At 38.7% G+C, this 19,808-nt stretch overlaps 3 protein-coding genes across 3 annotated transcripts in view; all 3 read right to left on the bottom strand.

Annotated features, from left to right (window-relative positions):
* The window catches only part of LOC138634092 (FRAS1-related extracellular matrix protein 1-like), a 245,503-nt gene that overhangs the window by 192,961 nt on the left and 32,734 nt on the right, over positions 1-19,808 (bottom strand). The gene's annotated exons all lie outside the window — the stretch shown is intronic.
* On the bottom strand, positions 1,024-6,265 carry paqr9 (progestin and adipoQ receptor family member 9). Its single transcript, XM_069720735.1, has 2 exons — positions 3,843-6,265; positions 1,024-3,637 (listed from the first exon to the last, which is right to left on the bottom strand). Exon 1 carries the CDS (start codon positions 5,452-5,454, stop codon positions 4,294-4,296), a length of 1,161 nt encoding a protein of 386 aa, XP_069576836.1. The 5' UTR covers positions 5,455-6,265; the 3' UTR covers positions 1,024-3,637; positions 3,843-4,293.
* Positions 11,052-19,105, bottom strand: LOC138634107 (leucine-rich melanocyte differentiation-associated protein). The gene is made up of 4 exons (XM_069720745.1): positions 18,951-19,105; positions 18,749-18,826; positions 16,121-16,296; positions 11,052-11,104 (listed from the first exon to the last, which is right to left on the bottom strand). Exons 1-4 carry the CDS (start codon positions 19,043-19,045, stop codon positions 11,052-11,054), a joined length of 402 nt encoding a protein of 133 aa, XP_069576846.1. The 5' UTR covers positions 19,046-19,105.

The raw sequence follows: 19,808 nt of genomic DNA, 5'->3' as shown, positions 1-19,808 counted from the left end.
GCACTTCATGACCAGGCTCCATCTTATCTCAAGAGATCTTAAAGAACCATATCATCCTGACAGAGCACTTCGCTCTCAAAGTGCTGGTTCCCAGTGTTTCCTAAAGAAGAATGGGAGGCAAAGCCTTCAGTTTTCACGCCCCTCTCCTGAGGAACCAGCTCCCCGTTTGGGTTTGAGGGGTAGACAACCTCTCTAGCTTTAAGGTTAGCTTTAAAACTTTTCTTTTTGATAAAGTTTATAGTTCGGGCTGGCTCGAGTGACCCTGAACCATCCCTTAGTTATACTGTTATAAGCAGGAAACAGGAAAAGTGGACAAACAGTCCTCACTTAGATGTAACGGCAATCTAGTGTTCCAGTTTTGTACCATTACTTTACAGGAAGAGTGAACGCTTTACGCAGACCAAAAGAAGTGAGTTTCAGTCCTCTGCCATTTTAATTGTAGTTTATAAAAATAAAATTGTTATATAAGGAAAAACATACCATGTCTGTAGCGTTGTGTGGTTCTAGTCTTGATAGCAGTTTGCTCCTCCCATACCTGTGCTCACTTTTCCTGTTTCCTGTTAACTATACATACTCACCCACACACCCTTGTCCATCCAAGTACCGCCACCAAATGTCCAAAAAAATAACATTGCAAAACATTTAACAAAATAATACAACATGCCAACAAAACATATATACATATGTCATCAGCCTGTAGTAGACCGACTGATGAAGTCACCATTGGTCTGCTGAAGCCCTGGTTTCCGATTAAAAGCCCTCCAGCATTTCACATGGTCCAGGTACACACTAGGTTTTGACCTGGTCTTCTTAGAGCTATCTGTAAGGGAAAAGTATTATAGATAGGATTAAGATTATAAATAATCTTTCGGAGTCATTGTCTGGGGATCTTCAATTTCTGGGAAAACTATAATGTCAATGTAAATGTAAAGAAACAAATCAAATATATATAATCAAATATTTGGAAATATTTTTACTCATTACAATACACTTTTTCAAAGTAAAATGAATAAATCACCACAATAACAATTATCTGTCTCATTTATTCAAGAAAATGCATTTGATACATATTAGTGCCGTTTGATAAATCAGTTAACATATCGAAGGAGGGTTTTTACTTTTTCAGCATTGACAGACAATTGTTATCATTATCCTCTTTACTTTAGTCAATTATAATTAAATGCATGTGTACATAATGATTGAGAGTTACTCTTCAGTCACCCCTGAGTACTTCACTGGGTAAGATACAGTAGTCTGTGAGTCTGACATTCACATACTGAATACTGCTTAAACATTAATAATTTCAAGTCTGGCCACAATCTACAAAATAGGTTTCAACGATGGTTCTTTTCAGTGACAGTGATAGAAATGCTGCATTGAGGTAGAAACATCGTTTCAACATCGGATGCATTGTTATCTGATGAATGTCTCTGATTAGAAAGCACTATCTATATCTGAAATGTGTTGAAACAATCCAGTACCACAGGGTTGACCCTTAAAGGAGCTTTAAAGAGGTTTAAAGTGCACCATAACAGCATGATTATCACAGCCGATCATTACGGTCCTTCTGTACTCATTCCAGTGTCTCACAAACAAATCCGCTTCCATCTCTTATCATTTTCTTGTGTGCAAGTGAACGCAGGTAAATGTGCAAATTTTAGTACATCATTTCAAAAATTATACAGTGACCAACGTCAAAATGTCATCATGTTATTAACATGAGGGCTTGCAATGTAAAATGTAACTCCCATGGAGTATGACTACATGACAGATCAACAGTAACAAGGACATGACAAAGAACACACATTATCCAAATTCATCTTCATCCAAATGGTGAGCAAACAGTCATCATCCATTTTCAGTGTATAATTTACCTCATCAGGCTCAAGTACATGGCAGCATAATGGACTCCTCGGCAGGTCTAGCTAAATCAAGGTTGATACCACAACATACATTTTTTTTTGCTGAATACACAAAATGCATAATGTACTAAACAGAACTGAAAAAGCAACTAAATGTGACAAAGCAGAACTGAAAATGCCAGGAGAGTTTTCTTGTCAGATTAAATTAATTCTGTGGATCTCATAATGTCCATTCTAAGTATGTTATTGACAACACATCAATTTTCTTTTCATTTGAGATATTAGAAACAAATCTAGAGTTTTGATCATGCCTAAAAGGCTATATTATTGCTTTATTTTATCCAGTGCTAAGCTTCCTTTGCTCCTTCACTCTGGACAATCCACATACTTAAAACACATTGCATGCTTTTTGAAACAACCAAACTCAAACCTGGCCAGAGTTCAAAGCGTTACACAACAAAACAGGGCTTGTCAGATTCGGGTCTAACATCAGAATGCTTGAAAAAAAATGAGAAAAACGTTGACAGGAAAGGCAGCATATGATCCTACAGCACAGCAATAAATGCTAACGTTAAGGCTAAACCTTAAATCATGCAGTTCAAAGTTGAATAAAGAGATAGTAGCTTCTAAAGTGAGTTTAGTATTTAATCTACATGGTCTCATAACTTCAGTAATGGGTCTCTATTAAGTTTAAGACATGGAGCTAAGCATCCATTCTTCTGAAAAAAATAAATACCAAATGATCTGTCTGAGTATATATATATATATATCTATTTGTGTTTAGTTTGGCTGCTTTTTCTGAAATAAAAAACAAACAAACACATTTGTATGGAAAAGAAACATTGATATCCCAAATGTCCCCACCTTTGTAAATAATAGTGAGATCTTATCTTCATAGACAAATTTAACTGATATGAAAACCTTATACTTGGGGATTATATTGTACAGATATGTTCTGCCTACCATCATCGGAATAAGAAAATACTTTTACAATTTAGGAAACTGGTTTGAAGTCTTTTTTTTTTTTTTGGTTCTGCAAAAAAAAAGAAAAAAAAAAAGAGTTATTTTTCTAAATGGTTGGTCGACTATAGAGCCATGGGACCCCTATATCAACTTGATCTATCTGCAAAGTGCAATTCTATCCAGCAAGTTCCTGATAACGAAGAACAATTCTGAAATTATTCCAACTACCATCATTACAAACTACGGCTTTTGAGGAGTTTCATCACGTGACATTGAAAAGCCTCAGCAGCCCCTGGTTTCAACATCCTTATTTCATCCGTTTACAACACAGCTCTTCAAACAGGAACTCTGGCTAATATATATTTTTTTTAATAATAGATTTATTAAAAAATAGCCATTAACCCAAAAGATATGAATAACAGTACTTCTGTATGCCTCACAAAAATATTCCGGTAAGAAAATAACAGACTTAATCTGAACTCGAGTGCTTGATGCAGTACAAATATAATCAACGAGGAACAAGTCACCAGTGGAATGAAAACCATACAAACCGCCAATGTATTCACTCTGGCCTGAATACATTTTACAACCCAATAATCCCAATGTCACAACAGAAAATGTCAGCGGGACATTATTATATGCTTTAAAATTGTATGTGTCCTTGACGATTTTTAATGTGAGCATGGCGACTTTAATGACAGGGCAAGTCTGAACGTACCCCCCTGAAAGTGCTTTACTGTAGGACTGCTATGAGCTCTCGGTTATTTCTGTTGTCATCTGCAATGCTGCCCCATTTCCTGCTGCAAGGGTGACTTGAAAAGAGAGAGGAAATGAGTTTGCATGTGAACGTTTTTGTAAGTTAGAGGAAAAGAAGTTGATCTTAACAAAGGTTTTAAAAAAAAAAAACAGGAGTAATTCAACATGAAACAATGGGTTCAACTGAAGCCACAGCAGAGGATATTCGAGAGATTATGTTTAAAATCAGATGAAGCGAAAGTGCAATAGAAAAAAAAGGACCTGACAGCAGATGACTCATCAGAAACTTCTTTAAATGGTCCCTCTGACTTTAAAGCCATATCATCCAATGTTATATGGAACATGGAGTTATCCTTGGTGAGGAACCGTTCCTCCGTCCTCAAGCGTACAGCCCCGAGAGGTAGTTATGATCCCGACTGCTCAGACCAGACGTCCTGTTGGAACATGCTCTGGGGAAAGAATTGACGTGGACTTTCAATATCCACTCAGCCAAACGGCCACCCTGCGGTGAGCTCAGAATATAATACTTTTATTTGTCCTGTTGTCCCCAATTTTCCATTATGAAGTGGCTGGGACATATTAGGAACTTGGAACGAGAGGGGGAATAGTTTTTTTTCTTATGCTCTTCTCTTTGAGACATGGCTCTGTATGCATGGGCAAATTTTTCTTCGTTGTCGAGATCATACCATTTTTTTTTTTTTCTTCTCTGTGATCAGTGACATTTCAGGTGTTTCTTGGGTTGGTCTTTTTCTAGCTGGTCTCTTTGCAGCCCAAAGATACAGTTGGCCTGCCAGGAGAACCACACAATGATGGAGACAATGGCAGTCTGGAGTAGGAGCATCACTCCGTAGGTGGAAGCTATGGTGGGGCCGGGTAGGCGCAAGAGGGTGACAAGGGACAGCTGTAGATCCGGGCTGAGCAGGATGGCCCTCACCTCAGCCTTAATCATTTGAAGTTCGTCGAGGATGGACAAAAATGTGCAGCAGTGAAACCACTGGTGGCTGTGCCCCCAGATGTCAAAGCGGCCCGGGGCCAGCCGCTCAGGGAACTTGCTGATGTTGAAGACTGCCGACACCAGAAGCCAAAGGCAGTGGCGATAGAAGTAGCAGGGCATGGAGGATGAGGCAACAAAAGAGGAGGAGGTGGTGGAATAAGGCGATCTGGTGAGGAGGCGGTAAAAGACTGGCGTGGAAGAGATGAGGAAAGGGAGGAGGAAAACCAGGGTCCGGATGATGTATCGATGCTTCCTCCACCTCTGGCGAGTATTGCAGCAAGATAGGACGCAGATGATTGCTACAACACATGCACTTGGGATGTAGAAGGTCTCAAAGAATACGCTGAACTCTGGAATTGCAAAGGATGATGTAAGAGCTTCTGCGGGTTCATGTTTCAAGTCCATGCGGGAGCCGTTGTGGTTTCCCATCTCCACTATCCCTGCCCGAGGATGGATATAGTAGTAGTATGCCAACGATGAGCCAACTGTGTAGGCGCTGATTGTTCCATAATCCACAAAGAAGCAAACTTCTCGTACGACCAGAGACATTGAGTTCAGCAGGTGGGCCATGCTGCTAGCCATCAGCAGACAGAACACCCCTATAAAGTAGTTCCATAATGGATAGAAGAATGGGGCGTCACCATCGGGTGCACCTTCCAAACTAAACACCTCGACAAAATAGTAAAAAAAAATGAAAACTGGAAGGAAGTGAGTCCAAAAGTTGCCTGTTTCATTTGTAGGCCTGAATGCTGACAATAGACAGTCTCTCAGACTGTAGTTTGGGAACCGGTAGCCAGTCAGGATAAAGTTTTCTATGGCCCGAGGTGGAACATCCGTGTGCCTCAGAAGAGGCAAAGGCTGGCCGCAGTTTAAAAGCATAATAGAGCCAGTTTATTTATGTTGCCGACAATGAAATTCTTCTATTTGGATCAGAGTTTCTTGGAGAAACAGTTTAGTTTTTTATTGCCTGGCTATTGACTTTATTCCTGATGAGAGCCCAGTTAATGATCACCACCATACAATATTGCTTGAGTGGATAAAGCGTGCAGCTCTATCTCCGAAAGATCTTTCAGCCCAGTTCCTTTCGGACTTTTGATCCCCACTTCACGAGCTACAGGCATATCCAAAGGGTCGCCCGTGTATAGTCCAGCGGTATAATGAGAGAAAGGAACAGTACAATTCCCACAAGCCTCAGGCCACTTGCATGGTTATTTTTCTTTTAGTTTCCTCTTTGACCCCTGCACATTACCAAAGGTGAGCAAAACATCCCGTACTTACGCAATGTTTATCTTCCTGTTGGTCCTGTTCCCTTATTTGCATAGAGCTTAGACTTAAAGGATATTGCTTTTTCAGTCACACGCTCATCCATTTGTCTTGTTATGCATAGTTCTGCAGCAGAAAAAAAAAAATGAAGGTCACTTACAAGGTTTAACAGCATGTCGGTTACTTGTCTGAAGTATCCATACAGCAGAGACGTCCTAGAGATGTGTCCATCAGGCCCTGTGGTATGTAGGTCATGCTGGCCATTTGCATGATACCGAGCCACTGCAGGCTCCTATTCCTCCTGTTGTTCCCGGTCCTTCAGCTTGTACCCACGTCCTACTTACAAGTCATTCAACTCCCATTCCGTTGTAACGAAGGGCGCTGCAGAGAAGAAGAAGAAGAAATCCACCGCTTGGAGAAAAAAAAAAAAAAACGTTGTATAGTGCTCAGTCCTCTAACGCAAGGTCACGTTAAAAAAAAACCAAAAAAAACGCCATTTTATAACCGGGGAGTTCACGGGTAAAGGATAGTACACTAACGAGAGCGCCGTGCACCATGAGGATGAAAGCAGCCGGCATATCGGCGAAATACAGAGGAGAACGAGAGGCACTTTGACAGATGCGTCAAGTTACACAAGCCATAATACCCGCGATTCCGGTTACGAGTTTATAAAATAAAAACAAGTGAGTACCAGATCGTGAAGGTGAAATGACTAGTTTCCACTTGTCTATCAGGAGAACTAAATTGACATGATTTGCTATTTTCACTAAGCCTAATTAGACTAGGCAACTGTAAAAAAAAAAGAAAAAAAAAGATGTAAGACAAAAAAAATACAATTTCTTTATGACAGATCTTACTACTATAGTGACCGACAAAAAGAAAAAGACAAAAAAAATATGATAAACTGAAATGCAGACATTTTAAGGGAGATTTCAAATATATCGCCTTTTAGTCTGATGCATTCTAATATTCCGCAAATTAAGTGTTTCTCTGATTTTAGCTCCATTTTGGAATCTAAAAATTTAAAAATTATTATATTATTTTATATTATTATATATATATATATATATATAATATATATATATATATATATATATTATTATTTTATTATAATAAAAATTATTAAAAATAATCTTGAATGAGTCAAGGTTAGAAACCCGGCTGTAAAAACAAATGATCTGACATCCTCTCTAATAAAACTTTCATTAATTGTCTTCATTAAAAAAAAATTCCCAAACAGCATTTTTCGATAAAAAAAAAAAAGAGTTATTCTTTACCTATCGCTTAGACCTTTATAAATAGATTGCATCCATCTCCAAAGTTATGAAAGAAGACAGAATGCTGGAAAACGCTAATTTATTTGTCAAATGACGTTAATCCCTGTACAAGAAATAGATTTGCATATTTCTACATTATTACAGTGTAGGCTGTAGACTGTACACTGTAGAATAGTATTGTTGTGATGTATACACAGTGCATTTATTGTCGTGAGATCTAAACATTGTTGTTGTTGTTTTTTAGTGCGTAATGTTACACTTTAATGCAGATCCAACGCCAATACGGTGCTAAAAATTTGTCAAGGGAAGAAAATAAGTGTCGACTGATGCTTTATTTTGAAGGAAACTTTACCTTCTTTCCGGCTTTGTGTTGTCTCTGCGTGACTCAAAGCAGCTCAACGGAACGCAGAACGACTTTTAAGATTTGATCAATCAGCGTTTTTTTTTGTTCCCCCCCCCCCTTCCTTGTGCGAATTTATAATTTGATGTTGGCAAAAAGGGGACCGACAAAACGAGAGCACGTAAAACTCGGATGAACTGCAGCAGTCAAATCCGTGCCGTGCAAACGATTTCTCCCGTTATCTGCTTAAAATGCACAGTCGGTCCTTGTCGGGTAATCCTGCCCCCTCGAACACTTCCTGCCTTTTTGCCAAAAGCAGTTGGCGTCACAGAAATACGCACCATGTGCCCTTTTGCGCCCGCACCGTGATCACCTGTCGTGTGACGGAGCAGAAGGAATGACGGAGTAGAAAAACAAAAACAAATGTAATGTCCACGTATGGAAGACGTCAGGGGTGTTGGAAGGAATACACGCGTGGTGGCGTTGGCTACAGTGGCCTGTTTATTGTTCACAATAAAGCTCCAGCAAACGGGCACCGTCTGGCAGCTTTGTTAAGCCGAGGTGCTGCAATATATATATATATATATATATGTGTGTGTGTGTTACAGTGGTAAGATATTATATTCTTATTTTAAAGGCTCAATATGTCTACTTCTTTAATCTCATTCTCTCAATTCTCTTTTTTTTTTTTTTTTTTGTTGGCACTATACAAACAACAAACCTGGCTGGTGTCCCTGTCATGTCCGGTACATTAGGGAACCAAGCCTGCAGGCAAGTAACCCCACCCATCCTTCTTCCTCTTCAGGCTTTCGGTATTGACTCTGGTGGCCAAATGTCAGGAACTCTTTAAACCAGCAATTTGACAAGATGAGGTGGAGAAGGCAGGGGACGGTGGAGCCGGGGACTTCCCAAACCCTCCTGAGGAGTAAGAAGCAGGACCGCGTGAACTTTTTGTTCGCCATTGACAGGCACTGAGGACGTAATGGATGTGGAGCCGGACCTTTAGCAAGTTTATATGAAACATTGGACATAAAAGGCTCTTTAGATTTACTTCACAGACCCACAGAAAAGGCTCCCATTTGGCAGTGGAAACACCTGAAATATTATACTTGAAATATATAGAACATTGATTACATTCAAATCTAAGTCAAATCAATCACGTGAAAATAGGTTAAAATACATTTGAATTTGCTTGTAACTTTATAAACCACCATCAGCGACTCTCTGATTCCCTCAAGCACACACGACATTCTCTCTGGTAACCATAAACAGTATCTTTGTTTAAACTGTTCTAGGACCCCTTTTCAGTACTGGTTTTGTCCTTAACATGCTTTTTTTTTTTTTTTTTTTTTAAAGTGGATCCATGAAGGGTTTAAACAAGAGAAGGACTTGTAATCGCTGCAACAAATATGCAGCAAGTCAGTCTCTTGACTAGTCATGTTTTGCCGAGGGCAAAATACTTCCTTGAAATATTTGTTTCCCCCTCCTATTAAAGTGATAAACGTCTACTCACTTTTTGATGGTACGTTTTCTTCCCATTTATTTTTGCCTGACTGTGTTCAGCATTAGACAGCTGCCTTCCTCTGTCTGAAGGTCTGCTCTGGACTCTTGGGAAGATGGTGCATGCTTATCTGGAAGGACGCTTGAGTTAATGACTGCTACTGGAAGGTTTACTAAAGGCCTGTACGCGAGGGGGAAGATAAATCCATTGGAATACCCGAGAGGCAGTGAAATGTGGGGAAAAAAAAATTACATGTAAAAAAAAAAAAAAAGAAGCTGAATAAGGATCAATTAGAACTTTTCAGAATGGCAATGCACTGCACTGACAACTGCCGTCAGGACATGTTCACGTTAACAGGAACCTTTGCAGATGAGTCACTGAGTTTATACCATACTAGACAGTTCTTCAGTGCTGCAATCTTCCAGCGTATTTCATGTTCTTTGACCAGTAATTGAATCGGAATGAAAAGGCACGTATACACGAATCAGAAACTGTATGACATATTGCGTGCTTTCAGAGTGTTTCTAAAGCATATGGCATTTGTCACCCGCTGTACAATCAGTTGACAGTTTTTTGTGTCGGAGCGGATTGAACAATCGGACGCCTCGGTCACCCTTTCTGGTCTGAAATCGGGTATAGGCCCTAGCAGCGATGACGGGCCTATACCCGATTTCAGACCAGAAAGCGTGACTTTTAAATGCAAAATTATTATGCGATTGATTTACATGATCTTCTTTTGCAGCTGCAATTATGGGTTCCGGGTAGTTAGTGGCTGCCGACCTCACAGTTCTCTCACCTCCCAGGATGAATAGCAGGACAATGGCGGTCCACGTCATGGCAATTTTGATGTAGTGGCCACCGCAGAAAGTGTAGCCGACGTGACCTCTTGAGCCTCAAATTGTTTTTGCGAGCACGGTTGAGTGAAAGATGTTGTCCTCTCACTCACAAGCTGGTTTTGGCCGAGTACAGACACCTGCTTCCAAAGAAAACAACAAGCTTGAAGTTGTTTTAGCCTTTAAAGAGTCATGAATTATCTACAACTGATGCTGTCAGCCCCAAGCTAAAAAATATATACTGTATATATATATATATATATATATATATATATATCAAATGAGCGACTGGAGATTTAAGGATCAAGGAGAGATGTATAACTATTTGAATTTAACAAAACTTTTGCAAAAAAAAACCAAATCTATCCAGATCCCCAGTGACCCAAAGACAACTGGAGTACTGTGAATCAGATGTGATGCATGTTCAAAGGTTACTCTCATCATTTTTAACATTAGGGCCTATATATATATATATTTTTTTTTTTTTAAGCATGGCAAATCTCACCAAGGCAGCCTGTTGTCTCCTCTGCTGATGTGCAGGAGGCAAGGTGACAGAGCCCCCAGTGGTCTCATTCACCTCCTTCTCAGCGCTCTCACATTTCTGCTCACTGAGTTGAGCAAGAATAGTGGAGCCCTCAGAGACTGAACATAAAGGATGCTGTCAGTCAATGTCAGAGCAGTGCACAGGAAGGTCCAGTCAAGTCCGTGGCTCTGCTTGGTCTGTTTTCTAAATTAGTGTTGGGCCTATATTAAGTGGTTAAGTAGTAACCAAAGCAATGCCGATGTGGTTAAACAAACTGAGAGGGTTAAACCAAACATACTCCCAAAATACATTGAGAGGTATACTGCAACATTTTGAGAAATATGCTGCCTTCTTTCAAAGAGTAAAATGAGAAGGTTAATATCAGTCGCACATCTGTAAGCCACATTCAGAATGTGGTTAGTCTTGCTTAGCATTAAAAGCAGCCTGGCATTAGTGGCTGTTTAATGTGGGGTGCTATAGTGCTGCTCCCATTCAATTATTCAGAGAAGAAAGGCTACTTGAACATGTTAAACATTAATGAACGTCCCCGGTCATGAAAATATGATCCAGGTGGGAAAAAAAAAATCACAGTTTTCCTTCAAGTTGCAACTAATACTTTTGGACTTTTACTTAAAATTTAAGTTAAAACGTAGAATACAGGACCTAAATACCTTTTCCACAACTGCTTATGTCGTGTGAGTTTGAGCAGTCTTACTGTATGAACAGTCCAGCCCCGCTCTCATTCCCAGGGTGCCAAACACTGCTGTTTTGTTAAAGCCTTTGGTGTCTGCACTGTGAACACAGAAGAAGGTCATGTGACGAAGTAGAGAGGGTGACAAATTATTGTCTTTAAACCCAAAGCACGGTCTTTTCCTCACCAAATAGTTTTGGTTGTAAATCTGAACAAAATGCGACGCCATGACCTTTTCCTAAACCCAAGCCACGCGGTTTTAGGTGCATAAAGGCACCTTTTGCGTATGTATGAGAAGGCCGTGACAAAACGGCAGTATTTGATGTGAACGGGTTGAGCAGTCTTAACAACTGTTGGGAATGTGGTGAGAGATGGTGTATGCGTGTGTGTTTATCAGTTACCTACAGTTTCGGAAGAGTGAGTCATTACACAGGAAAGCAGGCTTCAAACTGAATCATTAAACACACACACGTGCACACAGTGCGTTTAACGAACAAAGAGCTATCTGGTTTTCCTTCCTACCAACGCACTACGCTTCACACACAAACAAAAAAATGTACACATTCACACACAAACAATATGTATATATTTTTATATATATATATTGTTTGTGTGTGAATGATGTTTTTTGAGAGCTGATCCACAGATAACACTGAGCGATGGCCAGGACAGGCTCAGACTCCTGCAGCAGTGGTAGGTGCAGGGGTAAACTTTGGCTGATGCTCCCCTGTCAGCTTTCTAATCAGGCTGGAGTCTACTTCAACACTGATTAAGGAGAAAGAACAACAAAAGCAGGGGGTCGAGCAGCAGCAAAGGAAGGAACTGATATAAGAGTAGAGAAAGAAGAATTAATGTGAAAACGCTGTGACACTGCAAAATATATAGAGTTGGAAAAGGGGTTCGTAACAAAACAAAGCCTGAGCCAGCCCAACAGGGTCGGAATGTGTCAACAGCAGGAAAACAATGTGTAGGAAAAGTTAACATTTAATGAGATAGACCTTTTAATTTTCATTTGGCCTGTTTTACCTAACTGCTGTGGTGCTGTAGTTCCCCAAAGTTTTTTTTTTTTTATCTTCAAACAATTTCGTTCTTTTTTTTTTATATATTAGTGAGATGAGGCATAATAGGTGAGATAAGATAGCACAAAACATTAGTCCAGTGGGTGACATGACAGGATTTACACAATGGGACCAAACAGACATTGGTTACACCAAAAAAAAAAAACACCTGTATTTAATGTGTGTTTATTAGACGAGGTGCTGGGCGGTAGAACGACTGTGTATGTAACAGTAAGGGAGCATTGGGGTGGTTTTTATAAACACCAAGAAAACAATAAATAAATGAATAGAGAACAGGAAGAGGACAATGAAAGGAAAAGCGGAAGGGGAAAAATAGCTGAGTTTTTCTGGCAGATGTGTCTTCAGATGTCTCAGGTCCAGCTGCTTTATGATATTTTATTTGTGTCTAATATTTTGTCTTTCCCCTTTCTTCCAGATACTCCGACCATTTTCTTTATGCTTTTTGAGGTCGATGTGCACGAAGACACAGACACATTTACTGCTGTCTCTTTGAAATATTCAGATTCAAAACTTTTGTTATAATTTTTTTGGATTGTACTCTCCTTATTCCATAGGTTGGTTTCCTTTTGTCCATAGGTGGTCTTTAACCACCACCTGGCCCTGTGGAAGCTGCTATCGCCCGTTCACCCCCTCCTGTGCCAGCTCCAAGACCAAATGAGAGGAAGAGAGAGAATCTTTTCCCTCCTTGTTTTTCTTTCTCTTTTTTAAGCCTACTTATGGTGATAACCGTACCTGGCATTATGTACGTCTGTACGTCCGCCGGTCTCTTTCTCTTGAAGGCGCCTTAGCAGCCTGTGGTATGTAGGTTGTCAAATGAGACCGATCACATCTAATAAAGAAGTGTTGATAAAGTATAAACATCCCTGAGTAGTCCAACTGGGATGGGCTCATATGTCAAGATGAAGCAATTGTTCAAGATAGTTCAGAAAGATCTATAGGAGAGAAGTGTTTTAAATATAAATCAGGTCTTACAGACGTTTCTAGAGCTACGGTACTTCACAATGTATCTGTGGAACTTCTGGGAAGAATGTGATTACTTTTTCCCACAATTTTATCATTACTGAGAGGAATACAAGGATCAAGAGAGCTGTGACTCTTTGTCAGCCTGGTTACAGTGCTGAAAAGAAACCTCTGGTTGGTCTTTTTTTCCCCCCCCTTCTATTAATAATGGATAATATGCACTTCTGGCATTATGGAGGGATTTTTCTTATGTGTTATTCTTAAGTGTCTTCCCAGTTTTTAAATTAATCGGTGGAATGCCTCTTCCATTCCAGCTTTTGTGATGTCAACTTTAAAAAGCGCATTTCTAAATTCTAGTCTCCTTTGCTTTCATTTTCAAATGGGCAACTTTGCAGAGTATCATGCGCAGTGAGGCTGCAGCATGATCAACAAAATGATCCACTTCTGTGGAAGTAAAGTTGTGATAGCCGCCCTGTATTAAATTGGGACATGGCACGGAAGTAAATAACAATGGGAGGACTTCCTTAAATTGACATTACTCGGACATAGATATCTACAGTAGTGTATTTTGTTTCCCCCAAATCGTGGGTAGTCCATTATTTGAAATTCAACGTTATTACAAATTGTCAAACAATAACGGTTTTGAAAAATACTATGAAATGTTCAGTTTCGACGCCATATGGTGTAGAACAAGATCAAAGGTGGGTCTGAAACGATGGGTGTATTTACTTACATTTGAGAAAAACGAATTGAGTCTAATAAGGAATTAAATGCAGGACCGACTAAACATCATCCACATCAACAAGTCACAAGCAATATTTACTTAATTTTTTTCAGAGTACTAGATAAAAAGGTTTGAGAATTCTGATTAAAAACTCTTGAGTCACGATGAGGACATTTACATCACTTGCCAATTAGACTAGTTTAACCTCAATTTACTCATCATTTTTAGTTATTTTCTCAGATTCAGTTCATCATAATTTCTTCGTTTTAAATGAATACACTTTTTTCGGAATATGGGAAGCTGGGTGTTAAATCTCATATTTGTGGTTAATAACAGAACTACTCTCACATCTACACTTACATCTTCATCCATGCAGCACTTATATACACAGTAAATGTGCACAAAATCCAATTGATACGGTCCCTCTAACTTCACAACAGAATACTACTTCGTGTTACTGACGGATAAAGATAAATATTCCATTTCATTGTTTTTTTACATACCAATTCCATCCTATAAAAGAGAGAGATTGAATCACTAAAGCCTTGTATTTGTCTTACTTATAAGGCATGACAGTAAGCCAATTTACCACTTTGAATTATGTTTTTATGTTTAGCTCTTGTTTGCTCCTCAGTCCATTTGACACCGCTGGAGCAGCTACTTAAAGAATATGGCTAAAATGGTAATAAACACAATCAGAACACATCACAATGAACTCCATAATCTGATTTTGCACATATTTGAACACGTCATTGTTATATTGTATCATATTTATCGTATTGTGTTGTACATTACACATACTGTTAAGACAGTGTACATTTGCACTCGTACATCATTTTGTACTTTATCATGAAATTTCATATGTATACCACCTGCCTTTTTCTGTTGTATTTTTCTCTCGCTTTGAATTTTTTTAAAATTGTTTTTCACCATTGCGTCGCACTCGTATTGTAATAAAGGGGCAGTGATGTCATAAATCATATGCTCACACAGTCAGTTTGCCAGCTGTACACCCTGTATTTTGCAGTTGTAGCTGTGTTGCTTTTCAGCCTGGATTATGGGTTTAACTTCCTCGTATTTGTCGAATATTAAAGTTTGCTCTTAGTTTGTAAAATATGTCGCTCTTCTGCCAATACGCTGTTTTTGACTGATCAGACACTGCAAACCAGCCGCTTTTACGTGCCCGTGCTCTTCACAGGATTAGGTAACCTTGGGTTGATTTAGTGAGTTGATAACCATCTTTGTGAGACTGCTTGGTGCTATTACATTTGTTACATTTATTTAATCCAGATAACAGAAAGATATCATGGGTATGTTTAACCTCTTTTGCAGAACAGACGTGCGTGTTAGGTAAATGGTGATTCTAAATGGTTCTGGCTGTAGAGGTGGATGCGTGTCTGTCCTTCCGTGATGGACTGGTAACTTGTCCAAGGTGTAGCTCACCTTTTCCCAAAGTCAGCTGAGATTAGGCTCCATCCCTTTTGATAAGAGATGGATCACACTTCAAGTCAGCAGGTTTAAAAAAAAAAAAAAAAAAAAAATGTATGTAGGATTTGCATGCATTTGCACACTTTCTTTTTGAGTGTACGTGTTTTGCACTCCAGTGCCTCATGTCATCAGATGCTATTTTGTAAACAATTTACTGGCTATCAAAATAGTCGTTAAATAATTATGTTAATCAACTGAACTAATACTGCTAACTAATCGTTGTACCTTTAAATTATTTCTGAATATAATCTGACAAGTTTAAAAACTTGTAAATTAGAATTTGGGAAAGCTGTTAAGTGTTTTCTCAGGGAAACTACTAGGGGGCTCACTAGACTATTAGTATGAGTTTGGTCCTCCTAGTGAAAATATCAAAGACAAAGCATGCAGCTACATCCCCATTTCCCTTATTTATCTGACGCAGAGAGACTGAGGTGAGTGGATTGAAAATTGTACATAGGCTGCTCCAATTTTCTCAAAGACTGGCAAAATTTGTCTACAAATGAAAACATTATGCCGTGAGTACAATTTACAAGCTATATAAAATCTCGCCTGTTGCAGCTTTAGCTTTAGTGACCAAGCAGATTAGAGCTTTTAACGTCCGAACATCACGTCAAGAATAGTTAAATAGGAATTTCAGGGACAGGTGCAGAAGTGCATACTCATCTAAAATTGTTTTCATCTTTAATATGATGGTGTAGCTTTATCAGTCATTGGATTTGGATTTGACTGCATGCTTGCTGTAGTTTTAGATAAATACTGACACAAGCAGACATCAAAATTACAATGTATATCATAATCTTGACAGTCTTGCATAAAAAGCGCATTAGAGTAGGGTTCAAAAACGTAATATCCTTTTGTCTACTGACTGTATTTGAGTTTTTCTGCAGGTGTGTGTTTCCCGGATGAGTCCTCCTTTCTCTTTCTGCTGTTTTGACCTTTCTGCTCCAGCCAGTAGGTTTTTCTAGCCTGGGCTCTCTCGTTCTCAAGCACCTCTGTGTCATCCAGAGTTTCCAGGCCTGGGATCTGACTGATCACATATTGTCTGAAAAGGAAAAGACATTGGGAAAACATGCTGTCAGCAACATTTAACAGCTCTCTAGAATTTGTGATTCTGGGATTGGAACAATGCACATTTAAATTATCTCCACAAGGAGTTTGCTGTTGTGCAAAATTCACGATTTTTCAGCAATAAAATTACTCAACAGTAGCTCTACTTAAAGGATTGTGGCAAAAAGTAAGATTTCCCAAACTAAACTTTTCTTTATCAACAAAAAAAAAACCTCCCAGTGTACACTTCGCAAGACTTGTGAACCTCTCCTCTCATTATCAAAACAAACCCCATGCCACTTGATGAGCCCAAAGAGATGGGATTCAGGGGAAATGTGGTATTATGAGAATTAGGATTCCAAATTTAGATGGGACCTTATAGTTGTTAACACATCATGTGTTGAGTTTATATTATTTTTAAAAAAAAAGCATTTAAAGCACTTGCTTTTACAGAAGAATACTGTAAATCCAATTACAGAGAATACATATTTTTTTTAAGCGAGGTCACTTTTATGAATCAGGAATGTTTTGTAACTTTGAGTCCATGGTTCTTTAAATTCAGGAAAAAAAACATTTCCTGAAATGTCTGTGATATGCATGCTTACATAGTAAGGCAGTACATATGACTCAGTTTTTATTATATAGACTTAAAGACAATTCACATAAATTGGATCACAATTTTTTTTTTTTTTTAAAGCAGCTGCAAAAATCAAGCATTTCTGACCACACAAAATAACTTGTTCAGTGAACATTTAAACACAAAGATCATACAATAATGTATGATCCAAAACAGCCAAAAGATGGACCTTGAGTTTAGGGTTCTTGCATTAACCAGAAGGGGGTGCCGTACTTCAAGTAAAAAGATGAAGCTTTAAACGGCAATAACTGCTGCACCAGAGATCTGATCTGGTCAGTTTACAGACATCATCATTGCATCTTGTATATTTTATCATATAATAATTATGTGGTAATAGCAGTGGTAATAAAAGTACTATATTTAATAACAAAATGTATTTATTATTCCTTTTTTTCTTCTATCATATAAACTGCATTTCTGGGTGCTTAAAGGTGTTTGAAAACTCATGAAACTTGGAGCACATTTCAGAAATGGAAAAATGTACATCTGAAATGGGTCGCCACTTTTAATTTTGTATCCATGTTCCATATGTTGTAAGTGAGCAAACTCCTCCAACAGAAATGATCAGACTAACTTAAATTTCAATCTGTTTGATTGATGTTTTGCCATGAAAATGTAGGTTGGTGTAAGTTTAATGTACATTGCAAAACAGTCCTATCTACATGCCAACATTTGGTCATAGTCATAGAGCCACCCACTGGCAACAAGAAATGACATGTTTTATGACCCAACTCGAACTGGGTCCGAAAAGCCTTAAGACCGAGAATTTATAATGAATTCAATCAATTTAAAATTAGTTTTTTGCAATCTTAAGACTTTTGCAATGACAGGTTAAAGAGTTTTTATTTAACAGCGTGTCCGTGGCATTACAGTTGTTTAACATGATTTGCCTTGAAAAAAGAAGTGGTTGTAAATTTAATGTACATCATCTAATATGCCTCCGATTCCCCACCAAACCACATCTACATACCAAGTGCTACATACTGTCAACAGGAAATGAGAGATTGTCTCCATTGGTGGACTGATCCTAGCAGGTTAACTTGATCACTCAAAATAGGCTAGAAAAGTCTTACGACCTTAATGATGATAAATAATAAAGCTTTAGAGTTTTCTTCAAATGCTGTTTCCATGATGATGTATTATTCCCCATGAAAAAGGAAGTTGTTGTAACTTGAATTTACAGTTTCCAATCTGCCCCAAATTTCATGTTTGATAAGACCCCGAGCCTGAGGACATCTACATGACCTTCAGAAGTCACACTCATTGTACCAACTGACAACAGGAATGCCACCTAGTGGACACAGGACTTCATAGAAAATGTAAATGCAAGGCCACATCTACCAGCAGCACTAGTTCCCCTAACGGGCGCAGGGGTACGAGGGCCCGTTCATGCTTGCAAGTTTGTTTTTCGTTTTTTTTGTTTTTTTCATTTAAAATAGTCATCTGTCTGTCTCTAACCTCTTTTTGTATTCCTGCAATACTTGAATTTACCTGCTGGTAGTTTTAATGAATTTTGATTTCCAATTCTAAAACGTAACATCTGTCTAAAAGCAATATGTAGGAAAAGGCTGCTTTTCAACAGTGCTGTAGCCAGGACAACAGCTAGTTACATTAATTACGTTCTGAAAACATTTCTTGAAAACATAAAGTTCTAAATACCTATGAGCAGTCAGTTATTCATATATTGAGTCTTTGGATTCGTATAATGCCTGCCATGTGTAATTTTTTTATATATAAAATGTAGTTTGCTAAAATGCCCAAATTACCAGAAATAATGACCAACAGTGAAATATAGGATCTTGATTCTCACCTGTAGTCAATATATTGGGTCAGACTCCCTCCATTGAAATAGCTAGGTGCTGCCTCATTGTTCATCATACTAAGGATCCTAGAATTGAAAGCAATAGAGACACATAAGGGACAAGAAATCAATTAAAAAAACCAAAAAAAAAAACTGGTTGTCTGTACTAAATACAAATCCCCTCCAGGAATTAAAGAGCAAACCAGCTCACTTGATGCTGGGGAACTTTCGCCTGATCTCATCCACAAACACAGGCAGGTTGTTGATTTTGTTCTTGTTGATACACACCGTGGTGACACTTGGCATGTAGGGAAACTTGACGTGAGAGGTGTAGTTGTTGCAATCCAGAATTAGAGTGCTGAGCTTCTCCAGTTGCCCCAGCAGAGCAGGGTTCCAATAAGGATTGAATGAAGGAGAACACACTGAACTACAGTTTCTTGGGCCTGTAAGTTACTCATGAAATATGTATTGTGATGAATATTTATCTGTGTGATAAACTGGACACCCACCTGCTTGATTTTACTGAGGGATGCCATCTGTAGTATGCAGTTTGAATTGTTACAGCTAGCTTTGTATCTCAATCATTTAAAAAAAAAAGTGTAGCAAACTGTTTTGTGTTTCTTTCCTTGAACATTTGTATGTACATTATTTGGTGTAGCCTAGTCCTGGTGAGGTTTTTGGGGGTACACTCATAGATGTTTGTCACAGCAGGCCTGTAATGGAGTCAAATTCCCAATACCATATATATATATATATTATAATTTCAGTCTGCCCCTGTTGCACACAGTTATGGCTCCATTTTTTTTTTTTTGTATGAAAGTATTGTTAAGTAATGCTTTAATTTTGTGAATGCTGAGCCAGCAAGGCCAGGAATCCCAATGTCTTGGTCATTCTGGGGTGATTTTACCTTTGAAAAGGATACTCATCCAGCAGATTGTAACTTAGGTCCAGTACCTCCAGGGTGTCTGTCTGTGTCAGTATGGTTTCATAAGGAATTTCTGTAAGGCACTGGTGAGCAAAAGAAAGCCACTGAAAACTTGAGTCATGGCTGGATTTACTGTGTTGGCCT

Source organism: Brachyistius frenatus, unplaced genomic scaffold (assembly GCF_029030835.1).
Source record: "Brachyistius frenatus isolate BFR_SWC_R1_liver_20210118 unplaced genomic scaffold, ASM2903083v1 Contig_248, whole genome shotgun sequence".
Taxonomy (NCBI): domain Eukaryota; kingdom Metazoa; phylum Chordata; class Actinopteri; family Embiotocidae; genus Brachyistius; species Brachyistius frenatus.
Note: the sequence above shows the minus strand (reverse complement) of the source record. Positions and strands in the feature narration are given on the sequence as shown.